The 25,480-nt window shown below is 36.2% G+C and overlaps 1 protein-coding gene across 1 annotated transcript; it reads right to left on the bottom strand.

Annotated features, from left to right (window-relative positions):
- Positions 1-20,577: 20,577 nt before the first annotated feature.
- On the bottom strand, positions 20,578-25,028 carry eif2s1a (eukaryotic translation initiation factor 2, subunit 1 alpha a). Its single transcript, XM_081347263.1, has 7 exons — positions 24,786-25,028; positions 24,283-24,530; positions 24,112-24,191; positions 22,248-22,399; positions 21,956-22,160; positions 21,290-21,433; positions 20,578-21,157 (listed from the first exon to the last, which is right to left on the bottom strand). The coding sequence occupies exons 2-7, from the start codon at positions 24,521-24,523 to the stop codon at positions 21,032-21,034; spliced, it is 948 nt and encodes a 315-aa protein (XP_081203389.1). The 5' UTR covers positions 24,524-24,530; positions 24,786-25,028; the 3' UTR covers positions 20,578-21,031.
- Between the last annotated feature and the right edge of the window lie 452 nt (positions 25,029-25,480).

Consider the following 25,480-nt stretch of genomic DNA (forward strand, 5'->3'; position numbering starts at 1 on the left):
TAATATATAAAATATATAAATATATATATATATATATATATATACCTTTACATTTTTATAGTTTTAGTTTCAGTTTTAATAATTTTGTTATACTTTTGACATTTTTATTAATTTTCTTTTTATATTACTATTTGGGTTTAAGTTTTTATTTGTTTTTAATTTTAGCACTTTAACTTAAACTTATTCCGGTTAAACATTTCTAATTTTATTCAGTTTAGGTTTTTGATTTAATATTAATATTTTATTTTATTTCATTTCAGCTTTATTTAAATTAAGAAAAATGAGGGACTTGGGTTTCAGTTTAGTTTTAGTTAATTATATTAGTAATAAATAATAATAAAAAAAGATTTGTTATCAACTTGATTAATACGCACAAAAACACAGCAAACAAAAATATTGGGTGAAACGTCTGTGCCCTGTGAAAGGAATGAGACGCTGTGTCGTGTTGCCAAATTCCAAGCATACCTGCGTGTCTTCCTACAAATCAAAGTTGATGACGTCTAATGCAGGCACACTTTCATAGTCACTGCCTCGGCCAATAGAATTGCCGTGTTTTTACACGTGCTTCAGACACCGGCGCACACTAAAGGATTTCCCATAGCATCAGCAACTAACACAGCGTTGAGCTCCCTCGAAAGGGAACAGTTCATTGTTAATTACATTAACAATAACTAACTTTTTTTTTTTTTTTTTAAGTGTGATGAACAACAAAACTCCTCTGTCCTACTACACAGCAACTCAAACATACACAGCAGACACAGTGCGAAACCACTTTCTGTACACTTATCTGCCAATATCTCAACTCACATTCTATCCATACTGCAAAGTATCTTAAATCACATTATATCAAAAATATTATGCCAAAAGTCCCAGGATGGTGTATTATTTCTGGTGGATTTTCAAAGTAAGCATGCTACTGGGCTATTTTCAGGCTAAATGAGCTAATGCATGGCACACAACCCCAAATGCGAGGCCAAAGTTGGCACAGGAGTTCTTAAATATATCAAATCATGAAATTTTAGGTAATGAAATTAGCACGGAAATACTTAAAGGTGCATTGCGCAAGTCTCTGAGTTTTTGCAGAACTATGCCCCCTCTGGCGGCAAGCGAAACTGCAACCAGAAGTGTGCACGCTCACGGACAAAAGTTTTCTTTTTTTTATCTTACGTGGAGTTTGTGTTGGTGTTTGAAATGAACTACAAGCCGGTCTCTTAGAATCCGTCTTCTACGGAGAATGGCGGCGAATACACAAACCTGCCAGACATAGCTATGTGGGCGTGCCGTGAACGCGCATGACGTCACGCCCAGTCTAAAATTCCGGCCCGAATCCCTCTTATTTATTTTACTTTACAGGATTATAGAGACAATCTCAGTGATCAGAGAAGGGCTCATTCAGCCCATCAGGCAATTGTTTAAGCATGTATGGGTTAGAAAACGGGTATTTTTAACATGAAAAGTTGCTTAATGCACCTTTAAAGGGGTGGTAAAACACCTTTTTTCGAAGGCTTGATTGTGTTTGTGGGGTGCACTGTAACATGTGTTCATGCTTCGTTTTCTAAAAATTTGCATTATTTTTCACATATTTAACCATTATTCTACACTGCTCTGTCCCTCCTTGTAAAAACGGTCGGATAATTTCCGGGTTCCATGAAATAATTTACACTGATCACATAAACGACAACAACCACAAACATTCCAAGTTCGCTGCGCTGGTGATATTAAACAGAAGTTTGTATGTGTTTGTCGGATAAGTGTGAATTAGCATTTAACAAACTGGTTTGTGGAGCCAAACAGCGTTGTCCTTCGTTTACTTCCTTGCTACAACGTACAATTAACAATACGAACTATTACAGGAAAACACATCAACGAAAAAATCATACTTACAGGTTGTGGCTCGTAAACAACAGCTTCTGTTTTTAAAGTTGGAACTGCTCCATCTTTCAGGACAAGCCGTTGTGCGAATCCTGCATTGAACTAGATTGAGGAAGCTTTCCTCCGGAAAATGTGCAGCACAGCGACATTCGGATTATAATTATGAGGGACCGTAAAAAAATAAAATGTAACCATTGCTCCCTAATTCCACCGTCCTTAGGAAGACTGAACAAAGTGGACCTGCAATCTGGGTGAAAATAACAGCGTTTCGACGGCATGGCGGCAACGACACTCTACTACCACAACAACTCTTCTCCAAAGCAACATAAAATGGCCTCGCCCCCTTTATTTATTGATGTCACTAACCCTGGAGGAATGTCTTGTAGTCCCTACCGGCTGTTTGCTGTAGTCCTTAGAAATTGATTTCTTTAAAAGCAAATATCACCCTTTGTATTGAACTTTGAGCGTTGTAACTTTGCAGATGTTGTTTATGCTCAAACAGCAACATTACACACTAGCTAAAGTTAAAAAAGTGAGATCACATTCAACCACCCCTTTAACGTGCAAATACAAACAGTATGTGATAAAAGTGGTTCATACTTTCAGTGTGCGGTAGGAATGTGAATTGCAATCACAGTCCTCAATTTCTTTTCATCTGAATGTGCTTTAGAACTTTCAGTCCTCGATGCAAGTGTGCTAAAAGAGGGAATCCTCTAAACGTCTGTCTGTCTTTCTTCTCCTCTGACGTGTTGAATAATGGAAAGTTGCAGGAGGAGCGCTTCTAGGCAGAGCCGGTGACATACGGACCCAGACACATACTCCGGCACACAACTTGGTCAGCACAGATGAGTTGTGGGAAAACAAGCAGCTGCGGGAGGAAGAATGGACCATAAGGCTCGACCGCTTGCCAAATTTCATCATCTATTATGGATTGCCTGAGAAGCATTCTCCACTGCGACCGGGGGCATGTCTGAATCACATGCAATCGCAAATCCGCACCGAGCACAGAGATATTGGTGATGTGCTCTGAGCCTGCCTAGGTTTATGGAATTTAAAATGTTACTACAGAATTAAAAGATTTAGATGGTTGAAATGTCTTGTATTGAAATACCCCTGCAATTTCAAATCAGATATAACATAGATTTGCTGACTTACTGAGAGATTTATTGCCTGTTTGCTCAGAATGATAAGTAGAGGATAAATCTGATCAATGTATTAAACTATAATAAAAAGCATCAGAGCAAATCCAAATTGATCTGAGCTCTTCGAAAAGATACAATGCTACACGATTTGGCGTTGTCCTTTTTTGTTGTATAATCCTGAAAGAAATATGTTTGTCTTTGTCTTTTTCGCCCCAATATAGCAAATAGGCTAATGCATCCGTACCATGGTACAATGATAATATCAGACAGTTACCAGTCATGGTACTTTCATATACATGACTAATATATAATACTGATATATATATAGTTGTTGCACCATTTGACTTATATTATTATATTAAACGGTTTTGTTGAAATTTGTTCTCAAGAAATAATAGAACATTATGCCAAACTATTTAATAAGGTTTCCTTTTCGAGATTTTCAATCTTTTAATGAGCTTAAAGTCAATATATGTAAGAATTTACAATATACCATGGTGCCAAATGAACACAATGTGGTTCATGTGGTACCCTAATTAACTTCAATGAATCAGTTCAAAGAATGATGATATAACCATAGTACACGTTCAAAAAAATACCATACCACTTTATTTTGTTAGTGCCATTCCAAAGAATCATTACATGAAAAGGCTATATCTCTAAAGTAAAATCCCACTCCATCAAGGCAGATATATCCCTACCGTTCATTATCTACAGCACGCGAGCTCTCTCGTAAGAAGCTGAACTAAAGCAGTGTCGAGAGTTTCTATATCTTTTCTGAGGGACCACTTTGGCAGGCACCATCTCCGCACAGCAGTCAATTGCCTTGTAAATTACGGGGCTGGGGTAATAAAAACTGATTTGTATATCATCAGGAGTGGAGAGTGTGTCTGTCTTGTAAATTTAATTAAACAGCAGGTGCAAAATCAGGTCATATGGCTTTGATGTGCCCCATGTGAGAATGACAACCAGACAAAGATTCTAATATGGGCAGCATTTACATATTTTTGCATGGGCGCTTCTACATTGGAACAGCCATCACCTTGTAGTGCATCGAATCCCCCCACCCAAAAAAAATCAAACAGGATTCAAATGAACCGTCACCTCCAATTTTAATAGATCTGCACCAACGTTTAAGCTCTTCTCAACAGCTTTAATGTTGCATAAATGCACCTATTATAGTCAGCTCACCCGTACTGAGACGCTCTAGCTGATACAAGGCAAATGATCAGCTCATCGAATACACAAAATATGTAAATAAACTCGAAAATATTTAGGTTCCTGCTATCTGCGCACATAGGCTTCCTCTCAGGCTTGCAAAGCAGTGAAGCTAGAAATCATCCTCTTATTGGACGGTGTGACCTGTGACATCAGTCCCGCCTCTGTCCCCACAGGACCCCATTGATTTGATTTGACTTGCAAGAGGTGTCAGAGTCTGACCTGATGGCAACACCCATCTTGTGCTTTTACTTTCTACTTTCTTTTCTTTTTTTCTAGAGGAGGTGCTGGATAATTACCACCTAGGATGTTGCCATCTGTGCCGCCTTTTCACGGTCTGTTAACTTGCCTCTCAAAAACTTTTCTGGTGGCAAGGGCCACACATGTAAGAGAGTGCGCATTCAAGCATCATTAAATCCTATGCTAAAGAGGATAGACTCTACTTATAGCTCAGAGCAGTATGTCACGCCGCCACAAAATAGGCCGTTGGAAAATCAAGTCCCAAAAATGTAATAAATTCAATGTGTTTTTGAACATCGAGGTCATGTTAGCGCGATCCGGTCCAGATCGTGCTGGCATGCGCTGTCTTTCCAAAGTCAGTCTGACCTTATCCACCTTATGTCCAGTTAGGCACAAATGTGTGGAATAAATGTTGGTATCCGAGAGCCGTAACTTTATTGTTCTGTCTTCTAGAGCGGCGGAGATCAAGTCTGACCCGACCGCCAACAATAGCAGCGTTTTGTTGTGGTGGAAATCTGTTATTAACAAGCTGTCGGGTATTTGTACTGACAGATTCTTTGTGAAAGCCTCACTTAGGAAACCACGGTGTCAAGCTGAGCAAGTTTTTAATGAGAAATGCCAAGCAAAACACGGCACGCTGCTGCAGGAGCGAGGATGGGTACAGGTGCATGGCTGGAAGCGGTAGATGGCTCAATAGCCAAGAGAGAACATATCTGTGTTCAGGATCTCCTCTGATTATTGCCACACATCATCAGAGAAATGAAGCAACGTCAACACAGGTGCGTGGCAGAGGGTTATGGGAGCCGGTTTGACACGTTTTGTGAAAGCTCGTGCTGTTTTATTGCTCGGGATGCTTGCTGCGCCACGCAAAAAATCCAGCAGCGGTACATTATTTGATATGAAGCAGTTCATCAAAGCTATGATGAAAAAAGAAAATATTACACCAGAGAAATAATGATTGTTTTTCTGATAAAAGCAAACAATCACAATTAACCCTTCGCTAAGCTCCACCCCCTCTGGTTACTCTTACAATTGCAGACTTGCGAGTTTATGAAACATCCCATTGGAATGAACTGGAAATTAAAATCGATTGTATATTATTATTTCATTGGCTGGAGTGATTTATGGCATTGCAAAGCATTAGCGGCAGATCGCTGCTTCTGTATTGTGACTTACATCCGAAGTGAATGTTGAAATGTGGGCGTGGCACTCAAAAGTAGAGGCAGATGAATGCAAATGGGGAGGGGCGGGGTTTAAGCAGACTAAATGATTGGAGAAGTTCTGCATATGTCACCAGAAAGAAGTTTATTGTTTCACTGGAAGATCCAGTTATGACATTTTGATAAAGATTTTTTTTTAATAAAAATTAACCATGTAGGGTGAATCGTTTTTTCATGACGACTTAGTAATTATATGCGATATTTATAATTATTACACAATAATACGATGAAAAACTGTGGACACTTCAAAACAGAATCAAGTCAGTCAACTGGCAAGAGAAAAGAATTGTGAACAGTGAACAGAACTGTTCCAACCATTCCTATGACACATTCACTATGGTACTGCAAACTCTTTAGTTACTAACTCACTACAATGACCTGAATCAACACATAAAATTAAATTATGTTAAATAAGTCCCATTAATTGACCTTGGAGCAATTTTAAAGTTCTTGCATGTTCATTTAGGAATGACGAGCGACACAAATTACAACACGAACTTCTCAAGACTTGTTTAAAGAGAACAGAGAAAATCACTTATATTCTCTCTGGTTACATTTTCTAAGCAATTCTGCAATATTTTTTAGATAATTCCAGAAAACTGTGTACAAAACTATCAAAAAGAGCAAACCCTGATAAATAACCTCATTAAACCACCTTGAACTGTTTTACTGGTCTTTGCTGGTTTAAGCTGGTCTTTCAGCATGGTAAAGCAAGATGTTTAGCTGGAAAATTTCCCAAACCCCTCTAAAACCAATTGCCAATCAGCTAAGAGCTTGAAAATGGCGAAACGGCACTAGCTGTTAATTCATATAATTGGTCTGTAATGTTTGAAGGTGTGGCTTTGTGAAGGCTCAGTTCACAAGTGTGAAGGCTCGAAAATAAAGATGAGCTCACATTGATTACTTTTTCTCCTTTAAAAAAGATCCAGCTCTAGCATATGCAATAAATTCCTCACCTACGCTCCAGTCCCAGGGTGTGTCCATTGATTTATATGGATACGCCTAAACAGTTCTAACCCAAAACACCTACGTGTCCAATAGAAATGTCATGAGCGCAGCTGAAAAATCTCATAAACTCAGGTGAAACACTCCAGGCATCAGCCGTGCAGAGCACCAGAGTCCTGGATGCAGACCTTTACTATTGACAAACATGACAGTTCCTCTTCATAATGAATATTTTCTTGCTGCAGCTGTTGTAGATAACATACAAGAGGGCTTGATGTGTTGGCAGATTTGTACAAACAAGTGAGTTAAAGCTACATTTGGAACACCAGACTATAAGCAACATGAGGACAACGACTCAAACCTGGATTGTGGTTTAACAGCGTTGAATCGGGCCAACAGCATTAGTGCTGGCAGCATGTTTGCTTGCGTAAGCTGAAGGCTGGAGGGGCAGGTCAGGGGAATGTGTTGTGTCATCTGTAGGCCTGAACGCGTCTACACTGCACTACAGACCTCAATCCATCATCGACCTCATCATCTTCCTAATTAACTTTACTCCCCTGTGGAGACAACCCAGCAGCAACATGCCCTCATCCAATCAATCCCGTCATAGACAAACCCACAGCAATCTATGCACAGGTATGAATGAACAAATCAAAGGCTTACTGAACTTATTATGTTCAACACATTCCCAAAAGTGGTTTTGGGAAGCAGCCAACATGGTTCTACAAAGGTTCTTGCTTTAAAAGATGATCAGAATTGACTTTGTGGTGTTTATGTTTCTGTGTCGTTCAATGAGTAATTCTAGTGAATGTATTATTATTATTTTAATTATTTGAACTGTTTTGTGGTGACAAAAAACTGAGGGATTATTTTATTTATTTCACTTTCCATACAAGCAAATATTTACAAATATTTAAACATGATAACAAAATCTTCCAAACGTTTCATGACTTCTGGAGTCTCAGAATTATTCAACCCCTTCATGGCAAGCATCTTTAAAACTTAGTAGAACACCCTTTTGCTGTTATGACCTGCTGCAAATGAGATGTATAACCAGACAGCAGCTTCTGGCACTGTTTCTGAGGAATCTTGTCCAATGGCCTCCAGTTCAGTAATATTCTTGGGTTTGCGTGCTGCAACCGCCTTCTTCAAATCCCACCAGAGATTTTCTATGGGGTTCAAGTCAGGTGACTGTGATGACCACTGCAGAATCTTCCAGGACTTCTTCTGCAACCAGACCTTGGTGGAATTTGAGGTATATTGGGTTCATTGTTCTGTTGGAAGGTCCAATGATGCCCAAGTTTCAGCTTCCTCACTGGCGGCATGACGTTTTCTCCTAGGATTTCCTGATACTTCAATGAATCCATCTTGTCTACCACACGCTGCAGGTTTCCAGTGCCACACGACGCAAAGCAGCCCGAAAGCATCACCGGGCACCACCAAGCTTAACTGTAGGCAGAGTGGGGTTTTTTTTCAGAATATGCTACATTATTCTTCCTCCAGACACCGCTGATCCATAGGGCCCAAAAGTTTTGTTTCATTGCTCCACAGAACAGAATCCCAAAACTTCTGTGGCTTATTTATATGATTTTGAGCACTTTTGGGTCAGTAGTGGTGTACGTCTTGGAATTCTGTCATGGAAACCACATGCGTTTAGTACTCGCCTTACTCTGCCAGCTGAAACCTCAGTGCCTGTTGCCACCAAGTCTTGCTGCAGGTCTTTTGCAGTCACTCGAGGGTTTTTCTGAACCTGCCTTCTCAAAAATCTGGTTGCAGCCGTTGATAGCTTCTTTATTCTGCCCCTTCCAGATAATGTTTTCACTGTTCTTTTAACTTTGATCTTGCAAACTATGCTTCCAACGGTGTTTCTAGGAAGATTTAGTGCCTTTGCTATCTTTTTGTATCCTGTTCCTTGTTTGTGAAGGGCGATGTTATCTTCTCTTAACTTTTTGGACCATTCTTTTGACTTAGACATATTTCTAACATGCAGACAAAGGTGACACTCAACAAACCTAGCCAGTTCAGATATTTCATGTGTTCTAGCTCAAGCACACCTGGTGCAACTAATGAAGCCCTTGATTAGTTACATCAGGTGTGCTTGAGATAACCCCTGTTTTGCAGATGTATGCTGTTGTGAGGGATTCTATTCAGAGGGTTGAATAATTTTGAGACTGCAGAAGTCATTAAAAGTTGCATTTTCAGTTGAATTTGGGAAAACCACTTGAAACATTTGTTGTGTTGAGCTATTTCAAATACTTTTGTTTGATTTGTTGATTGCATACAGCTGAAAGTCTGTGAATTTTGCCAATAAACCTGATTTGCAGTGGGGTTTGAATAATTTTGATTACAACAGTATTTCTTTACCACAGAGCCTAGCACATGATATGAAAAAAAATACAAAAAATAATTTCCTTTGCCACAATTTAAATAAAATGAGGGACCAAATTAGTATAACAGGGTCACAGTGGTGTAAAGTTTTTTAGTAAATGTAATTAGTTACTTAACTTAAGCATTTTTTGACTACTTTGTAATTTTACTGAATATCAAAGATTATAGCAACCTTTTCTCTCCATTTGAATACATTTTTGAATAAGCTTATATACTCTTAACTGCAAGACAATTGTGATGAGTAATGCAATTACTTGTTACATTTTGCATGGCACATAACTTTTTCTGCAGCTGTTTATTTCTGTTATAAACAAACAATATCACAATGTACAGGGCATTGAAGGTACTGTATCTTTTGTGTTTTGTCCTTAACCAAATAGTTAAGGTCCTGCCAACAAAGCTACTTTACATGAATGTGAGCAGGTAGTTGGTGAATCACAGGTGTTTGATTTATAAGATGAGGTCATGACTGTAGCCGGTGCTGAGGCAGAAACCAGCACATCCAGTGCAAGTACACTTTGACTGGTTAATTTTACTTAACTTTATTTTATTTTTTATTGAAGAGAACTTTTTGAAGGATATTGGTTTACTTATGGCCTTTTTGAGCACTAGAGCTTAACTGAGACGTCAGAGGCTGTTGTGTCGACCTTGATTTATTGCAACTTGATTTATTAACTGTTTCTTATTTTCACTGGCATGTCTCTTAGGTGTTGAAGAGTATTGCATCTATGAGCCTTCAGTACAAGTAAAATATAAGTACTATTAAAAACAGATACTCTATGACTTTTACTCAAGTTGTATTGAAATTGGTGACTTTTAACTTGTAATGGAGTCATTTTCACACTTTTACTCAAGTATGGTTTTCTGGTACTCTTTACACCTCTGCTGGGCCATGGTTTAAGCAAACAGAGGAATATATTATATTTATACTATATTAAACAGATTAGGCTTTTGTTACAAACAGAAAGTCAGACACTGCAAAAATTTGAAACACAAATATCAAGTTAAAAGCAAAAGAGTGGAATTGATCTGTTGATTCTGGGAACATGTCAAAATGTAATAGCAATATTTATTATGAATTGTCAAATAATATAAAATAATGTCAAATATTAAGATAATACATATAAAATAAAATATTACAGTGCTATAAAATATTAATAAAAAACAGAAATATTAGGAAGATTTAGTCTTATTCTTAGAAATCATCTGACAGGGAAGGCTAGAATCTTTCTTTTCTTATAATGTTATTTATTTAATATTTTTTGACATAAAAATTTGATATAAAGAACTTTTTGAGGCAATTTTGCAGCCAAAGGCCATCTGAAACTGCTTGAAGACACGTCTTAGAGCTTCTTTTTAAAACTTTTATATCAGCAAGTATATTAATTTGTGCAATGTATAGCTGTTACATGTGCGTATTGTTTTGTTGAGTTTCAGGTGTAGAGGTAATAACAGTATAAATAGGTTAAGCAAATCCCATGGTTTTCCGTGGTTACTGATACTTTGGTTCCCTCATTTGGTAGACTCGTGCACTGCAAACATCCCATAAACAGGGAACATTACTTAGTGTTGTGGGTGACATATTTATGCTTTATGTTTTTCTAATCCATCAAAAAAAATAAATGATAAAAATCAACGAACCCTGAATGAGACAGAATCCACATTTAAAAAAATAGATGACCTAAAACAATCTTTTATCATAAGAAGTGATAATCTTACAGAAGGGAACAAACCCAATGGCTAATTAATATTAAAGGTCCCGTTGCATGCGATTCCATGTTTCAAACTTTAGTTAGTGTGTAATGTTGCTGTTAGAGCATAAATAATATCTGTAAAATTATAAAGCTCAAAGTTCAATGCCAAGCGAGATATTTTATTCAACAGAAGTTGACTACAAAAAACGGCTCGATTGGACTACATCCCTCTACATCCTGCATTGGTGACATCACCAGAACCGTTTCTTGACTAACCTCCGCCCACAGGAATGCTCCCTCAACTCTACTGGCTATTTGCGCACTTCTTATAACTTAGGCTACTGTGTTTACTCAGCTCTTACGGTGATTTTCTGAAGTAAAACTGACGCTTCATCTTTTGTGTGATGTACAATAAACTTTATTATACTCATCAGTACATGTTTGATCATCATTCAGACAGCAGACTTGTAGGCTATTAATAAATAATACAAGCAGATGACAAATACGTTATAATAACCGTAATTAAACTACTAAACCATACCTGTTTCATCTCTATACAGCACTCTGACTCTGTAGGCATTATTGTCCGACTCGAAATGAACACCGTTACTGAGAGTTTCTGATATTATCATCATTCCGTGAGATGAATTTGTCCTGACAGACTGAGCACGAGCTCATGAAGCTCCGCCCCCTGTGTCGTCCAGCAGCACCTCATTTGCATTTAAAGGGGACACACTGAAACGGCTCGTTTTTCTGAGCCCCAAAAAATGTCAATTTAAACATGCTGTAAAAAATGATCTGTTGGGTATTTTGAGCTCAAACTTCACATACACACTCTGGGGACATCAGAGACTTATTTTACATCTTGTGAAAAGGGGCATAGAACGGGACCTTTAAAGGTGATAATGAAGGGATTATTTTTCCAAGACTATAAGCAATTGGCTCTTAATTATAGGTGCTCTTTTTCTCTCACACACACTTTACGCAGCCTTTGACGCAGCAGTGACAGAAATAACCCCTCATTAGCAGTTAATCATGTTAACCTGACTGAGTGTGCAGTGATGGGGAGCTAACTCGATTTTGCAACAAGAGATTGATTTCTTACAATTAAATGAACAGGTGCGACGCATGTAGAGTTTCAAAATTAAGAGTTCGGAACAATCTCTCAAGTTTATTTCAAACAGACATCGCTAAATAGCCATATTTTCCTTCTTTACAAATAAGATGTGAAAATCTCAGTGACTGCACATTTTTGAACTCAAGTGCGTGAGAACTTTGAGTATAAACTTTAGGAGTTCAGCCTCCAAATAAAGTTTCTCTTTAATGTCCTATTAGAGCACAAAATATGAGATCATAAAAGGCTCTGCAACACTCCTTAAATATAGGCCTACTACTGTAAAAAAAAAAAAAAAAAAAAAAAAAAATTCCAATAATATAGTGAAATATTATTACAATTTAAAATGTTTTCTATTTCGAGATTCATTCCTGTGATAGCAAAGCTGATTCAGTCTTCAATGTCACATGATCCTTCAGAAATCCTTCTGATATGCTGATTTGGTTCTCAAGAAACATTTCTTTTTTTAACATAACACATAACACCACTCCATAGATGATAGAAATTCATAGGTGTTAGTTTAGAGTCCATTAGCATTAGCAGTTAGTCATTAGGCCAGATGAAAACCACCTAAGGGTTACCATAAATCACAATCATCAATCCAGATTCCTAATGACCCTAACATCAGATGAAATATCCAGAAGTTTGGATACATTTGACTGAATATAGGTTTCTAATGATCTTAAAAACCTTAACATCCCCTTTATACTTAAATGTAAATAAAAACACAATACAAAATGATATAATAAAATACATAATTAATTAAAATGATTCAACATGCTTCCAAAAGGGCAAAGAAAAACACTAAGCACGCTACCACACATAAAGCAGCTAAAAATATACAGCACACTTGTACGAAAAGGTCGCAGCACATTCAATTAATGACTACACTAAAAGAATCATAAAATACATTTAGCTTAGAGCTCTGAATGGTATAGCTGAGTGATTGGAGTGCAGGTTCAAATAAGTATTCTCATGTGGGCACAAAACAAGCTGCTCTCATGGTCTCATTTAGCCAGACAAACTTGTGTACACCCGCACCAATACAATGTACAGAGTCAGGGCTCTCGAGTGGAAATTATGGCAAAGGTATGTTACTAAAACAGCTTTATAGCCTATAAACATAACACTACAACTACACAGATCTGCAATTTTGCTCCTTACAAATGCTCAGAGGTTTATATGTGCATCTTAAAATAAAACTAAAATATTTAGGCTGACCTGAGTTTTTGAAATACATGTTGGATCATCTAAGCTACATGTGCAGCTGCTCTTTCCTTCAGAAACAGACATGTTTGATGGTGGCACCTTGTCTAACGACATCCACACTTTTTTTGTCATTTAAAAACACAAGCTAAATGAAGAATTAAAACGCCCTTATTCTTACTGTATAACTATACAGGTAAGTTTCTCACTATCCAGGTTTAGCCTTCTTACAGACTAAAATGTGATACAACAGCGCCATCTTTCGGCTGGAGCTACACATTGTGAGTCTGAGCCTGACATTTACTGTGATGACCCTCAACATCACAGGTGTAAAGAAAAAAAGCTGTTTCCACTATAGGTTTTTGTTGCAACTGTAGCAGTGGGGTATTAAACAGTAAAATAAACCAGTATGACAGTGACACACCAGGCATAATGCAAACTGGTCCTTTATCAACCTTGTAGCCTAAAACAAAAATTGCCAGAGGAAATATATTAAGTGATTTTTAACAGCGTTATTTTATGTTAAAAATAAATGAGATGCCCCATCCATGATAGATGTTTCACCATTTTCACTATTTGATAGAAAATTAAAAGAAATTAAAATAACTTTCTGGATTAAAAAAAAAATTAAAGAAAAAATGCTACATTTTCTATTATTGCCTGCACGAAATCCCATATTATCCATGGGTAAAAATTATGATTTTTTCCATGGTTACATCAATGTTACTGGCTTCTTCAAAAGTACACTGTAATATTTGGCCCTATAGTGGTAAAAAAAACAACAACTATGCATTCTGCGGAAGAACATTGGTTGTGCTTCAGCTCTGCGTGACTGCGGACGAACATGGTTATCCTTACATTTACATTTAATCATTTAGCAGAAGCTTCTATCCAAAGCAACTTCCAAATAAGGAGAGCAATAGAAGCAGTTGAACTGATGCGTCTTTCTTGAAAATGGCTACGGACTCAGCAGCTCGGGTTGAGTTAGGCAGGTATTCCACCAGCAGGGAAGAGTCAAGGTAAAGCACATAAACCACTCACTTGGCTTAATAGATATAATCAGTTTAGATGGAAAGGTTTTTAAACTGACTAGAACAGGTTACTGTACAGGGGCGCGGGAAGTGGAAGTGCTATAGCACCCCCTGTTTTCACAGGATTGTAAATGCAACGCAAATGTTTGTTCATTAACATTTATTCATTTTTAGCATTAAGTCATTTATTTGTAATAAACACTTTAAGTGCGCTATTTAAAAAGTGTTATTTATATGTTAAATTATGATTTTTAAAACATAATATTTATGTATTTCTATGTTTTATTTATTCCCATTTATTTATTTCTACATTTCTTCCTCTGTATGCTAATGAGGGGGCGTTTTACCTCGAACATAGCTACTGAGCATTTATATATCACTACTTTTTCAAAAGTGAATCGATACTTTTCGTAAATATCGATACTTAATTGCTATGTCTGAAAATAGCAATAGCTTATTTTAAATAGCTTAAAATTTAGCAGAATTGCTACTTTTTCAAAAATGAATCGGTACTTTTTCCAAAAACAATCGCTACTTTTTCAAAAAGAATCGCTACTGTTCCCAAAATGAATCGCTACTTTTTCAAAAAGAATCGCTACTTTTTCAAAAAGAATCGCTACTTTTTCAAAAAAGATTCGCTACTTTTTCAAAAATGAATCACTACTTTTTCAAAAAGAATCGATACTTTTTTCAAAAATGAATCGATACTTTTTCAAAAATGAATCGCTACTTTTTCAAAAAAGAATCGATACTTTTCGTAAATATCGATACTTAATTGCTATGTCTGAAAATAGCAATAGCTTATTTTAAATAGCTCAAAATTTAGCAGAATTGCTACTTTTTCAAAAATGAATCGATACTGTTCCCAAAATGAATCGCTACTTTTTCAAAAAGAATCGCTACTTTTTCAAAAAAGATTCGCTACTTTTTCAAAAGGGAATCGCTACTTTTTCCAAAAAGAATCGCTACTTTCTCCAAAGTGAATCGCTACTTTTTCCCAAAAGAATCGCTACTTTTTCAAAAGTGAATCGCTACTTTTTCAAAAAAGATTAGCTACTTTTTCAAAAGTGAATCGCTACTTTTTCAAAAAGAATCGATACTTTTTTCAAAAAATGAATCGATACTTTTTCAAAAAAGAATCGCTACTTTAAAAAAAAACAAATCGATACTTTTTCAAAAGTGAATCACTACTTTTTCCAAAAAGAATCGCTACTTTCTCCAAAGTGAATCGCTACTTTTTCAAAAAGTTAATCGCTACTTTTTCAAAAAAGATTCGCTACTTTTTCAAAAATGAATCGCTACGTTTTCAAAAAGAATCGATACTTTTTTCAAAAAATTAATCGCTACTTTCTCCAAAGTGAATCGCTACCTTTTCCAAAAAAGAATCGCTACTTTTTCAAAAGTGAAATCGACACTTTTTAAAAAAAGAATCACCACTTAAAAAAAAAAGAATTTAAAAAAGTATTGCTACTCTTCCGAAAGAGAATCGCTACTTTCTCCAAAGTGAATCGCTACTTTTCCCAAAAAAGAATCGCTACTTTTTCAAAAGTGAATCGCTACTTTTTCCAAAAAGAATCGCTACTTTCTCCAAAGTGAATCGCTACTTTTTCCAAAAAAGAATCGCTACTTTTTCAAAAGTGAAATCAACACTTTTTAAAAAAAGAATCACCACTAAAAAAAAAAGAATTCAAAAAAGTATTGCTACTCTTGTGAATCGCTATTTTTTCAAAAGTGAAATCGACACTTTTTAAAAAAAGAATCACCACTTAAAAAAAAAAAAAGAATTCAAAAAAGTATTGCTACTCTTCCGAAAGAGAATCGCTACTTTTTTCAAAAGTGAATCGCTACTTTTTCCAAAAAAGAATCGCTACTTTTTCCAAAAAAGAATCGCTACTTTTTCCAAAGTGAATCGCTACTTTTTCAAAAAAAAAAAAAAAAAAAAGAATCGTTACTTTTTCCAAAGTGAATCGCTACTTTTTCCAAAGTGAATCGCTACTTTTTCCAAAGTGAATCGCTACTTTTTCCAAAAAAGAATCGCTACTTTTTCCAAAAGTGAAATCGACACTTTTTAAAAAAAGAATCACCACTTAAAAAAAAAAAAGAATTCAAAAAAGTATTGCTACTCTTCCGAAAGAGAATCGCTACTTTTTTCAAAAGTGAATCGCTACTTTTTCCAAAAAAGAATCGCTACTTTTTCCAAAAGTGAAATCGACACTTTTTAAAAAAAGAATCACCACTTAAAAAAAAAAAAGAATTCAAAAAAGTATTGCTACTCTTCCGAAAGAGAATCGCTACTTTTTTCAAAAGTGAATCGCTACTTTTTCCAAAAAAGAATCGCTACTTTTTCCAAAGTGAATCGCTACTTTTTCAAAAAAAAAAAAAAAAAGAATCGCTACTTTTTCCAAAGTGAATCGCTACTTTTTCCAAAGTGAATCGCTACTTTTTCCAAAGTGAATCGCTACTTTTTCCAAAGTGAATCGCTACTTTTTCCAAAAAAGAATCGCTACTTTTTCCAAAAGTGAATCGCTACTTTTTCCAAAAAAGAATCGCTACTTTTTCAAAAGTGAATCGCTACTTTTTCCAAAGTGAATCGCTACTTTTTCAAAAAAAAAAAAAAAAAAAAAAAGAATCGTTACTTTTTCCAAAGTGAATCGCTACTTTTTCCAAAGTGAATCGCTACTTTTTCCAAAGTGAATCGCTACTTTTTCCAAAGAGAATCGCTACTTTTTTCAAAAGTGAATCGCTACTTTTTCCAAAAAAGAATCGCTACTTTTTCCAAAGTGAATCGCTACTTTTTCAAAAAAAAAAAAAAAAAAAAAAAAGAATCGTTACTTTTTCCAAAGTGAATCGCTACTTTTTTCAAAAGTGAATCGCTACTTTTTCCAAAAAAGAATCGCTACTTTTTCCAAAGTGAATCGCTACGTTTTCAAAAAAAAAAAAAAAAAAAAAAGAATCGTTACTTTTTCCAAAGTGAATCGCTACTTTTTCCAAAGTGAATCGCTACTTTTTCCAAAGTGAATCGCTACTTTTTCCAAAAAAGAATCGCTACTTTTTCCAAAAGTGAATCGCTACTTTTTCCAAAAAAGAATCGCTACTTTTTCAAAAGTGAATCGCTACTTTTTCCAAAGTGAATCGCTACTTTAAAAAAAAAAAAAAAAAAAAAAAAAAGAATCGTTACTTTTTCCAAAGTGAATCGCTACTTTTTCCAAAGTGAATCGCTACTTTTTCCAAAAGTGAATCGCTACTTTTTCCAAAAAAGAATCGCTACTTTTTCAAAAGTGAATCGCTACTTTTTCAAAAAAAAAAAAAAAAAAAAAGAATCGTTACTTTTTCCAATGTGAATCGCTACTTTTTCAAAAGTGAATCGCTACTTTTTCCAAAAGTGAATCGCTACTTTTTCCAAAAAAGAATCGCTACTTTTTCAAAAGTGAATCGCTACTTTTTCAAAAGTGAATCGCTATTTTTTCCAAAAAGAATCGCTACTTTTTCAAAAGTGAATCGCTACTTTTTCAAAAGTGAATCGCTACTTTTTCAAAAGTGAATCGCTACTTTTTCCAAAAAAGAATCGCTACTTTTTCAAAAGTGAATCGCTACTTTTTCCAAAGTGAATCGCTACTTTTTCAAAAAAAAAAAAAAAAAAAAGAATCGTTACTTTTTCCAAAGTGAATCGCTACTTTTTCCAAAGTGAATCGCTACTTTTTCCAAAAAGAATCGCTACTTTTTCAAAAGTGAATCGCTACTTTTTCAAAAGTGAATCGCTACTTTTTCCAAAGTGAATCGCTACTTTTTCAAAAAAAAAAAAAAAAAAAGAATCGTTACTTTTTCCAAAGTGAATCGCTACTTTTTCCAAAGTGAATCGCTACTTTTTCCAAAGTGAATCGCTACTTTTTCCAAAAAAGAATCGCTACTTTTTCCAAAAGTGAATCGCTACTTTTTCCAAAAAAGAATCGCTACTTTTTCAAAAGTGAATCGCTACTTTTTCCAAAAAAGTCGACAATTTTTAAAAAAAGAATCACCACTTAAAAAAAAAAAAAGAATTCAAAAAAGTATTGCTACTCTTCCGAAAGAGAATCGCTACTTTTTTCAAAAGACTTTTTCAAAAGTGAATCGCTACTTTTTCCAAAAAAGAATTGCTGCTTTTTCAAAAGTGAATCGCTACTTTTTCCAAAAAAGAATTGCTGCTTTTTCAAAAAAAGAATCGCTACTTTTTCAAAAAAAAAAAAAGAAAAAAAAAGAATCGCTACTTTTTTCAAAAGTGAATCGCTACTTTTTCCAAAAAAGAATCGCTACTTTTTTCAAAAGTGAATCGCTACTTTTTCAAAAGTGAATCGCTACTTTTTCCAAAGTGAATCGCTACTTTTTCAAAAAAGAATCGCTACTTTTTCAAAAGTGAATCGCTACTTTTTTCAAAAGTGAATCGCTACTTTTTCTAGGGTCTAGGGTGGTATCACGGGTCATGGTAGATCCAAGATAAGTGAAATTTCCCACATCATCAAGTGCTGTATTATTTAACTGAAAGCAAAACATTTTAGCAGCTTGTGACAGTCACAGTTTTTTTCAAGCCGATTGAGAGCCCAAAAGCATCACATGATCTTGAGAAACAGTCAAGCAGAGTTTGCAGCTGCTCTGGTGAAGATGTCCATAATGCATCATCATCTGCGTATAGCAGTTCTCTGATGACAAACTCTTGTGTTTTAGTTCTTGCTCTGAAACGGGATAGATTGAAGAAATTTCCATCATCCCTAGTCAAAAGAGTGACTCTGGTGTGATTATCCAATTTTTCAAAGGCAGTCTTTGGAAGGAACATGCTGACTTTTGGGACTTTAGCTTACAGTGCTTCGCCTTCTGATAATATAGTTCCCAGTATGTATACGGTTAGAAGATGGCTGTGTCTCATGTGACCTTGTTATTTGTACACGCTGTGACTATACAAATTACAACATGTAAAATAAAGTGAAATAAATGCAGAAGAGGCTTGGAGCAAAGACACAGCCTTGTTTATTTATAGGGAATTCATCTGATAGGTCACCATTAAATTGAATTCGGCCTTTCATTCCATTATGAAAAGATTTGATGAGTGATAGAAGGGTGGGAGGACAGCCAGCGTTTTGCAGAACCATAAAAAGAGTTTCTCTGTTGACTAAGTCAAAAGCTTTGGTCAGATCTACAAAAGCAAGATAGAGCGGTAGATTCTGTTCTCTTGATTTTTCTTATATTTGTCTTTAAAATGAGTTGATGGAGATGGCGGGCTAGGGGTTCAATTCCAGCTTGGAGAAGCTCACCTGGTATTGCATCAGCCCCAGCAGTTTTACCTCAGCCCAGTCCATAATTACCATATACCATACCATACCATACCATACCATACCATAATTACTATGGTAATTACCTCATCTAGATCTGGTTCTGCATCTAAGCAATTTTGAAGTGGACAGCCTTGAAGGTTAGCTAAAGTTTGATAACAGATGATGCTTTTTGAACTGTATAACTCACTGTAGTGCTCTATCCAACGTGTAAGCTTTTCTGATTTGTCTTCAATGATGGTACCATCTTTCCAGCCCACAATTTAAACACACCACAGGTCTGGGTGGTAGTTCCTGTTAGAGTTTTGACGGCCTTATACTGTACATCGCTTTGATATTTCCAGAATTTCCTGCAATTTCAATATTAGAACATAGCGTTTCCCAGTATATTTGGGCACATTTCCAAACGGTTGCTTGTGCAGCAGATTTGACAGCACGATATAAGACTGTTGCTTGTCCTGTGGGTCTTGATTTGAGCTTGCCGCTTTTCCTCAAGGCATTGTAAGAATCAGGGTCCTCTTTTCTTTCCAAAAGTTTGTAGAGTGGTGTCATTTCTTATGGTTTCCCAGTTAGTATCAGGGTTTGGGGTATCAGGAATGCTCTGCAACGTTTCTTCAAGCCTGCTGCAGTATCTTTCTCTGAGATTTGGAAGCTTTGTTTTGAATGTCTATCATTTGGGACTGTTTCACATGACAGTGGAAATGCTTTGGTTCAATGTATATGGATGACACAACTAGACTGTGATCAGTGTCACAGTCAGCACTGTGGTACGTGCGAGTGTTTATGACTTCTTTTCTATGTTTCTGCTTCACAATGACAAAGTCCCCATAGAAATAAATGTAGAAACAAATAAATGTTGGAATAAATAAATGTAGACATAAATACATACATACGCATAAATAAATGAAAAAATATAAATGTGGAAAAAATACAATTATACATAAGGAAATAAAAGTATAAATACTCATTTAAAAAAAATTTTCTTTGTATATTTATTCATTATTGTCATCTTTGGCATTTCATACGTATGGCAATTTATCTGTTCAATAAAAAACATATGAAGAGACACACACAAGCAAGTGACGTATATATGCAATTTCCCTCAAAAAACATTCTGACAGGTCTAAACCAAATTTAATCAGGACAGTTATCCTTTGTAATATATCTAATGTTCATATTACATGTAGCAAAATAACAGGACAAACGCTTTGGGAAAAAGAAAATGCTTGTTTTTATTAGTTCTGCATCCACAACAGAGGGCTCTGATAAAGAGAAGTAAACTGGTTGGTTGTCTATATTTTGTCAAGAATTACAGAGATCGCAAACAGCATCTTTCTTGAATAAGGCTGGCGACAGAAAGGTCACTTAAAACAACCACAATGTTGAAATAGTATCTATATTAATACATCCAAAGCAAAACTCTAGTGTTCATGGAAGGAATTCCTGCAACAACTCATAAGATAAGCAAATGTCCATGAAAATAATCCACTTCCACTGCCTGCTACAAGTGGAACATAAAATTCACCCTTAATCTGCTAGTTATCATGGAAGCAGTGCTTTCCATCAATGCCTTTTCAGTCCTTTTGGTGCGATAAACCATTCACTGTAACTCAAGTCTCCTGAATGATACTGGAAATGCTAGTTTATTGTCTATCTTCAAGCTAGTCATCGGTCTTGGCCTCCATCTCCTCTGCGTCATCGTCTCCGTCCACCTCGGCATTCTCTCTCTCCAGCCGTTCTAACTGTCGAGCCAGTTCTGTCTCATCTGTGTCCGTTACGACTTTTGGCTGTGGGGATATTGAAACAGGTCAAATGCTAAATTCAAGAAAGCAAGATTTACAGCAGCATACTGAACTATATCTTCAGTTAGCAAAGTCTCCGTGTCAGAATGAGAAATCATGACTCGTAGAATTTCTCACCTCCATCTGAATGTTGAAGACGCCTCTCTTCTCTTCGATCTTCTCTTTAATGACAGCCATGGCTTGATTGAGCACAGAAAGGCCCTCTGTGCGCTCCAGTGTGGTTGTGGTCATAACGTAACGCGGAGGAGCAATCAAGTTGATCTGCAACAAAAGAAATGTAATAGTGAGCAAGTCTGGATTACTAGGAGGTGTTCACTTGGTTAAAAAAAAAAAAAAAAAAAAAAAAAAAAGTTTGCATTTAAAAAAATCTTACGTCTAAAGGCCCTTGCACACCGAGTCCGAAATAATCGCATGCGTTTTTTCGCATTCGTGATTCGGTGGCTCTGAATTGTCAAAACACCATTCAAAATGCTTGCTACGGATGCGAAAAACGCAGAAAATCGAACCTGATTGGAATTTTTTCATACGTATTTCGTACTTTTTACTTGATTTTTAAAGACCTGTGGTCTTTAATAATAAAATATTTTGCCAAACTACTTAAGATTTTTTATTCTTTTAATGAGCCATTTTTCCTTTTTTTTTTGTTACACACCACCCTTAAAATATCTAAATAAATTTAGAAATTAAAAACATGTTCATCAATAACATGGTGTACTCAAGTCTCTGTATGTATGAATTGCATTTTGAAAGCATTTTTGAATAAATGAATATATCAGTTTTTACCTTGATTGGCATGCACTCTGTTGAACACGTCAGTCCAGCCCTCAAAGCTTCTTTCACTGCGTCTATGCCCTCATAGCCATAGCAGGCCACCTCAATGTCCGCTCTTATTTTGACAGCCTGCGGAGTGAGTCGTCTGTTGATGTTGTCAATCAGGACGGCCCTTTCCTCCTCCGTCAATTCCAGACAATCTAAAATGGATGGGTCCCTACACAGAAAAATAAACCACATCTTTATACAGTTCAAAAACATCTTTACAGAAACAAGGTCGTTTCAAAGATGAATGCATACTTACGACACAGCCTGCTTAAAGATGTCGTAGGCTCCGTATCCAGGCCGCTTGTACTTCTCATCGAACACCCAAGCAGTTCGCTGGTACAGACTCTCGAGCTGCTCATCTTTGGTGTACTCTAGGACTTCAGCTACGTGCCTCAAAATGCTGTAAACCTATAACAAACATACACACAGCATCTATGAAACCACTTTCTCAAGTGAGCTGCTGGACAAGGTAACTAAGCAGCCTTTAAATATGTAGCGCTTTATACAATACAGATTGTTTCAGAACAGCTTCACAATAATAAACAGGATAATAATGATGCAAACTTCAAATATAAGACAAATATAAAACTGCTGCAAAATAGAATTACAGAAGATAGTTAATCAATAATGAAACTAGTTCAGTTCAGATATAAGCAGCTCTACAGAAGACAAGAGTCATTATGCAGCTCAAGTCAATTAAGTGTTGATTCAATTCAGTTCAATAACATTGCCAATGTAGCAAAATTAGTCAGTTATGAAAAAGTTATAATGCAGCTCTGCAGAAAACAGCTCAAACAGTCATTATTAGAGGTGTAACAATATATCGTGTCACAATATATCACAATACAAAAATGAAACAATCTGTATTGTGTATAGTTAACCCAAGATAAAAATTGCTGTGTGAGTATATAATGTATAATAATGCAATGGGGGAATATTTGTGGGTCCTGAAAATGCCACATGTCTTGTGTTACCAGTAAAAAGTGGCCTATATTATTTTAAATACATCTATTCAGTGACAGAGTGCAAGCATATTCGTCTGAAATATTTCTGTATATTTCCACCTTCAGAATCATGAATCTTTATATTCTCATGTCACTATTGTTCTGTGCATTGGGTTACCAGCACCAAGTCCAAGCCTATTCATTTTAATCAACAGTACATTGTTTTGTTAACCTTTACCATATGTCTTGGAGTATCACAATAATATCGTATCGTGATATGTATCGAATCGTGACATGAGGGTATCGTTACACCCCTAGTCATTATCCATCTCGATTCAGTTCAAGATGGACAATATTACTAAATATTAAAGGAGAACTCCGGTCAATTTTAACATTGAGCTCATTTTTTTGTAAATTTGGAGTGCTGTCAATCGGTGTTGCCTACACCGTGTTATCCTCTTTTTAAAATTTGCACCCTGTTGACCTCAATGGGGCAAGTTTTAAACCTGCTTTTAGCCTCTTAACATCCTTGATGTGTCATTACAAGTGCACAGCCAATGTGAGTGATTCCTTCAGAGTGATCACGGGTGAATCTGACTGCAGTAGATGTGAATGATATGAATAAAAATAATGTTTATTCAGCCAGCGCACATACCTGTGTTTACATCCTGTTTTCGGTCAAAGTCCATAGTAATCGATTGTCAAGTTCACCCGCATAGGTTTAGTTACCTATGATCACGCGCGTGAACTCGACAATCGATTACTATGGACTTCGACCGAAAACAGGATGTAAATACAGGTATGTGCGCTGGCTGAAATAACATCATTTTTATTCATATCTTTCACATCTACTGCAGTCAGATTCACTCGTGTTCACTCTGAAGGAATCACTCACATTGGCTGTGCACTTGTAATGACACATCAAGGATGTTAAGAGGCTAAAAGCAGGTTTAAAACTTGCCCCATTGAAGTCAACAGGGTGCACATTTCATAAAGAGGATAACACGGTGTAGGCAACACCGATTTTTGTCGTTGTTCTCTGTACTGACAGCACTCCAAATTTACAAAAAAATTAGCTTAATGTTAAAATTGACCGGAGTTCTCCTTTAAGAGTCTTTTAAACCTGGTCAAGGTGATCAAAGTGTATTCACCATTAAAGAGGCAAGGCATACTCACGGTTTTAGATTTTGTGAACTTGTCTTCGCATTTAATGGCCTCTTCAGGTGACACTCTTCTTTTGGATAAATCAATGTAGCCTGTGGGAATGTGGATATCACAGGTTAAAAATGGAAGAATGGATGAAAAAAAAAGCAAAAAACTTACATTTCAAAGTAAACACAGCCCCACCTTTCTCCTTATCCACACGAATGACCACCACGCATTCATTGCGTCCGATCCGGATGAGTTTGTTGATGGATCTGATTCGTCTTCTGGAGAGCTCGCTGAGCAGGATCATTCCCTCGATGTTGTTGTACTCCAGCAGGCTCACATAAGCGCCCATCTCTGCTATTGACCTGACATTGACCATCACCACATCTTCCACCTCTGGAAACCTGTGCTGGTAGAATCTACAGCTGAGTCCTGGCATCCTGAACCTGGAGGAGCGAAAAGGTCTCATGTGAGAATGCTGCCTATGTAGAAATCTCACTAGGTTTTGAGACTTCTAGAATGAGAAAAGCTTCTCAGTTAAACGGCTTATTATATAGAAGTGAAGTGTGAAGACTGGAGGCACAACAATCCACCATTATTTTAAACATACGGTAAACTATATAATATATAACTGACAGACTAACTGATATGAGAACAATTTAGCACAAACCACACTACTTTCTGCCACAACAACCACTTACCGATATACAGGAGAAGTGTGTACAGGAATTTAGTCAACGTCCTTTATTTGATGATGAAAATCCAAGTGCATAAATACAAAATAAGAAGTAAGAGAAACGGAAAAGCGGTGTCTCTGCTCCCTATTTCATCAGCATGTTGAAAAGCGGGCGGAAGAGGAAGTCATTATTTTTGTTCGCGGCTTGTTAAGTTGCTCTGTACCGCCATCTAGTGATTCGGAGGCGCACTTGCAGACCGGAAGATTCGGTGAAAACGCTTCAGAAAATATATTTTTTAATAAAATTACATTACATTTCTCACAGTAAATATTTACATTATGTAAACACCTGTTATTCATAACGAAACTATTCATGACACCACACAATGGTACTTACTTAATATTAATATATTGGTGCTTATTGAGAGTGGTTTATGGGTGATTTCCAGGTCACATTGTTTTGATTTTGCTACTTATCAAAGACAGATTTTTAATCAAAATAGCAAAACAGTTTTGAAATATTATTACAATTTAAAATAACAGTAATATTGAGGCTTCTTTATTTCTGTGATGACAGAGCTGAATTTTCAGCATCATTACCACAGTCTTTAGTGTCACATGATCATTCAGAAATTATTAGATTTGGTGCTTAAGAAACTTTCTGAGTGTTGTAAACAGTTGTGCTGCTTAATATTTTTATGAAACCTGTGATTGCCTATT

This window comes from Scardinius erythrophthalmus, assembly GCF_964197995.2.
Source record: "Scardinius erythrophthalmus genome assembly, chromosome: 19".
In the NCBI taxonomy this organism is placed as follows: Eukaryota; Metazoa; Chordata; class Actinopteri; order Cypriniformes; family Leuciscidae; genus Scardinius; species Scardinius erythrophthalmus.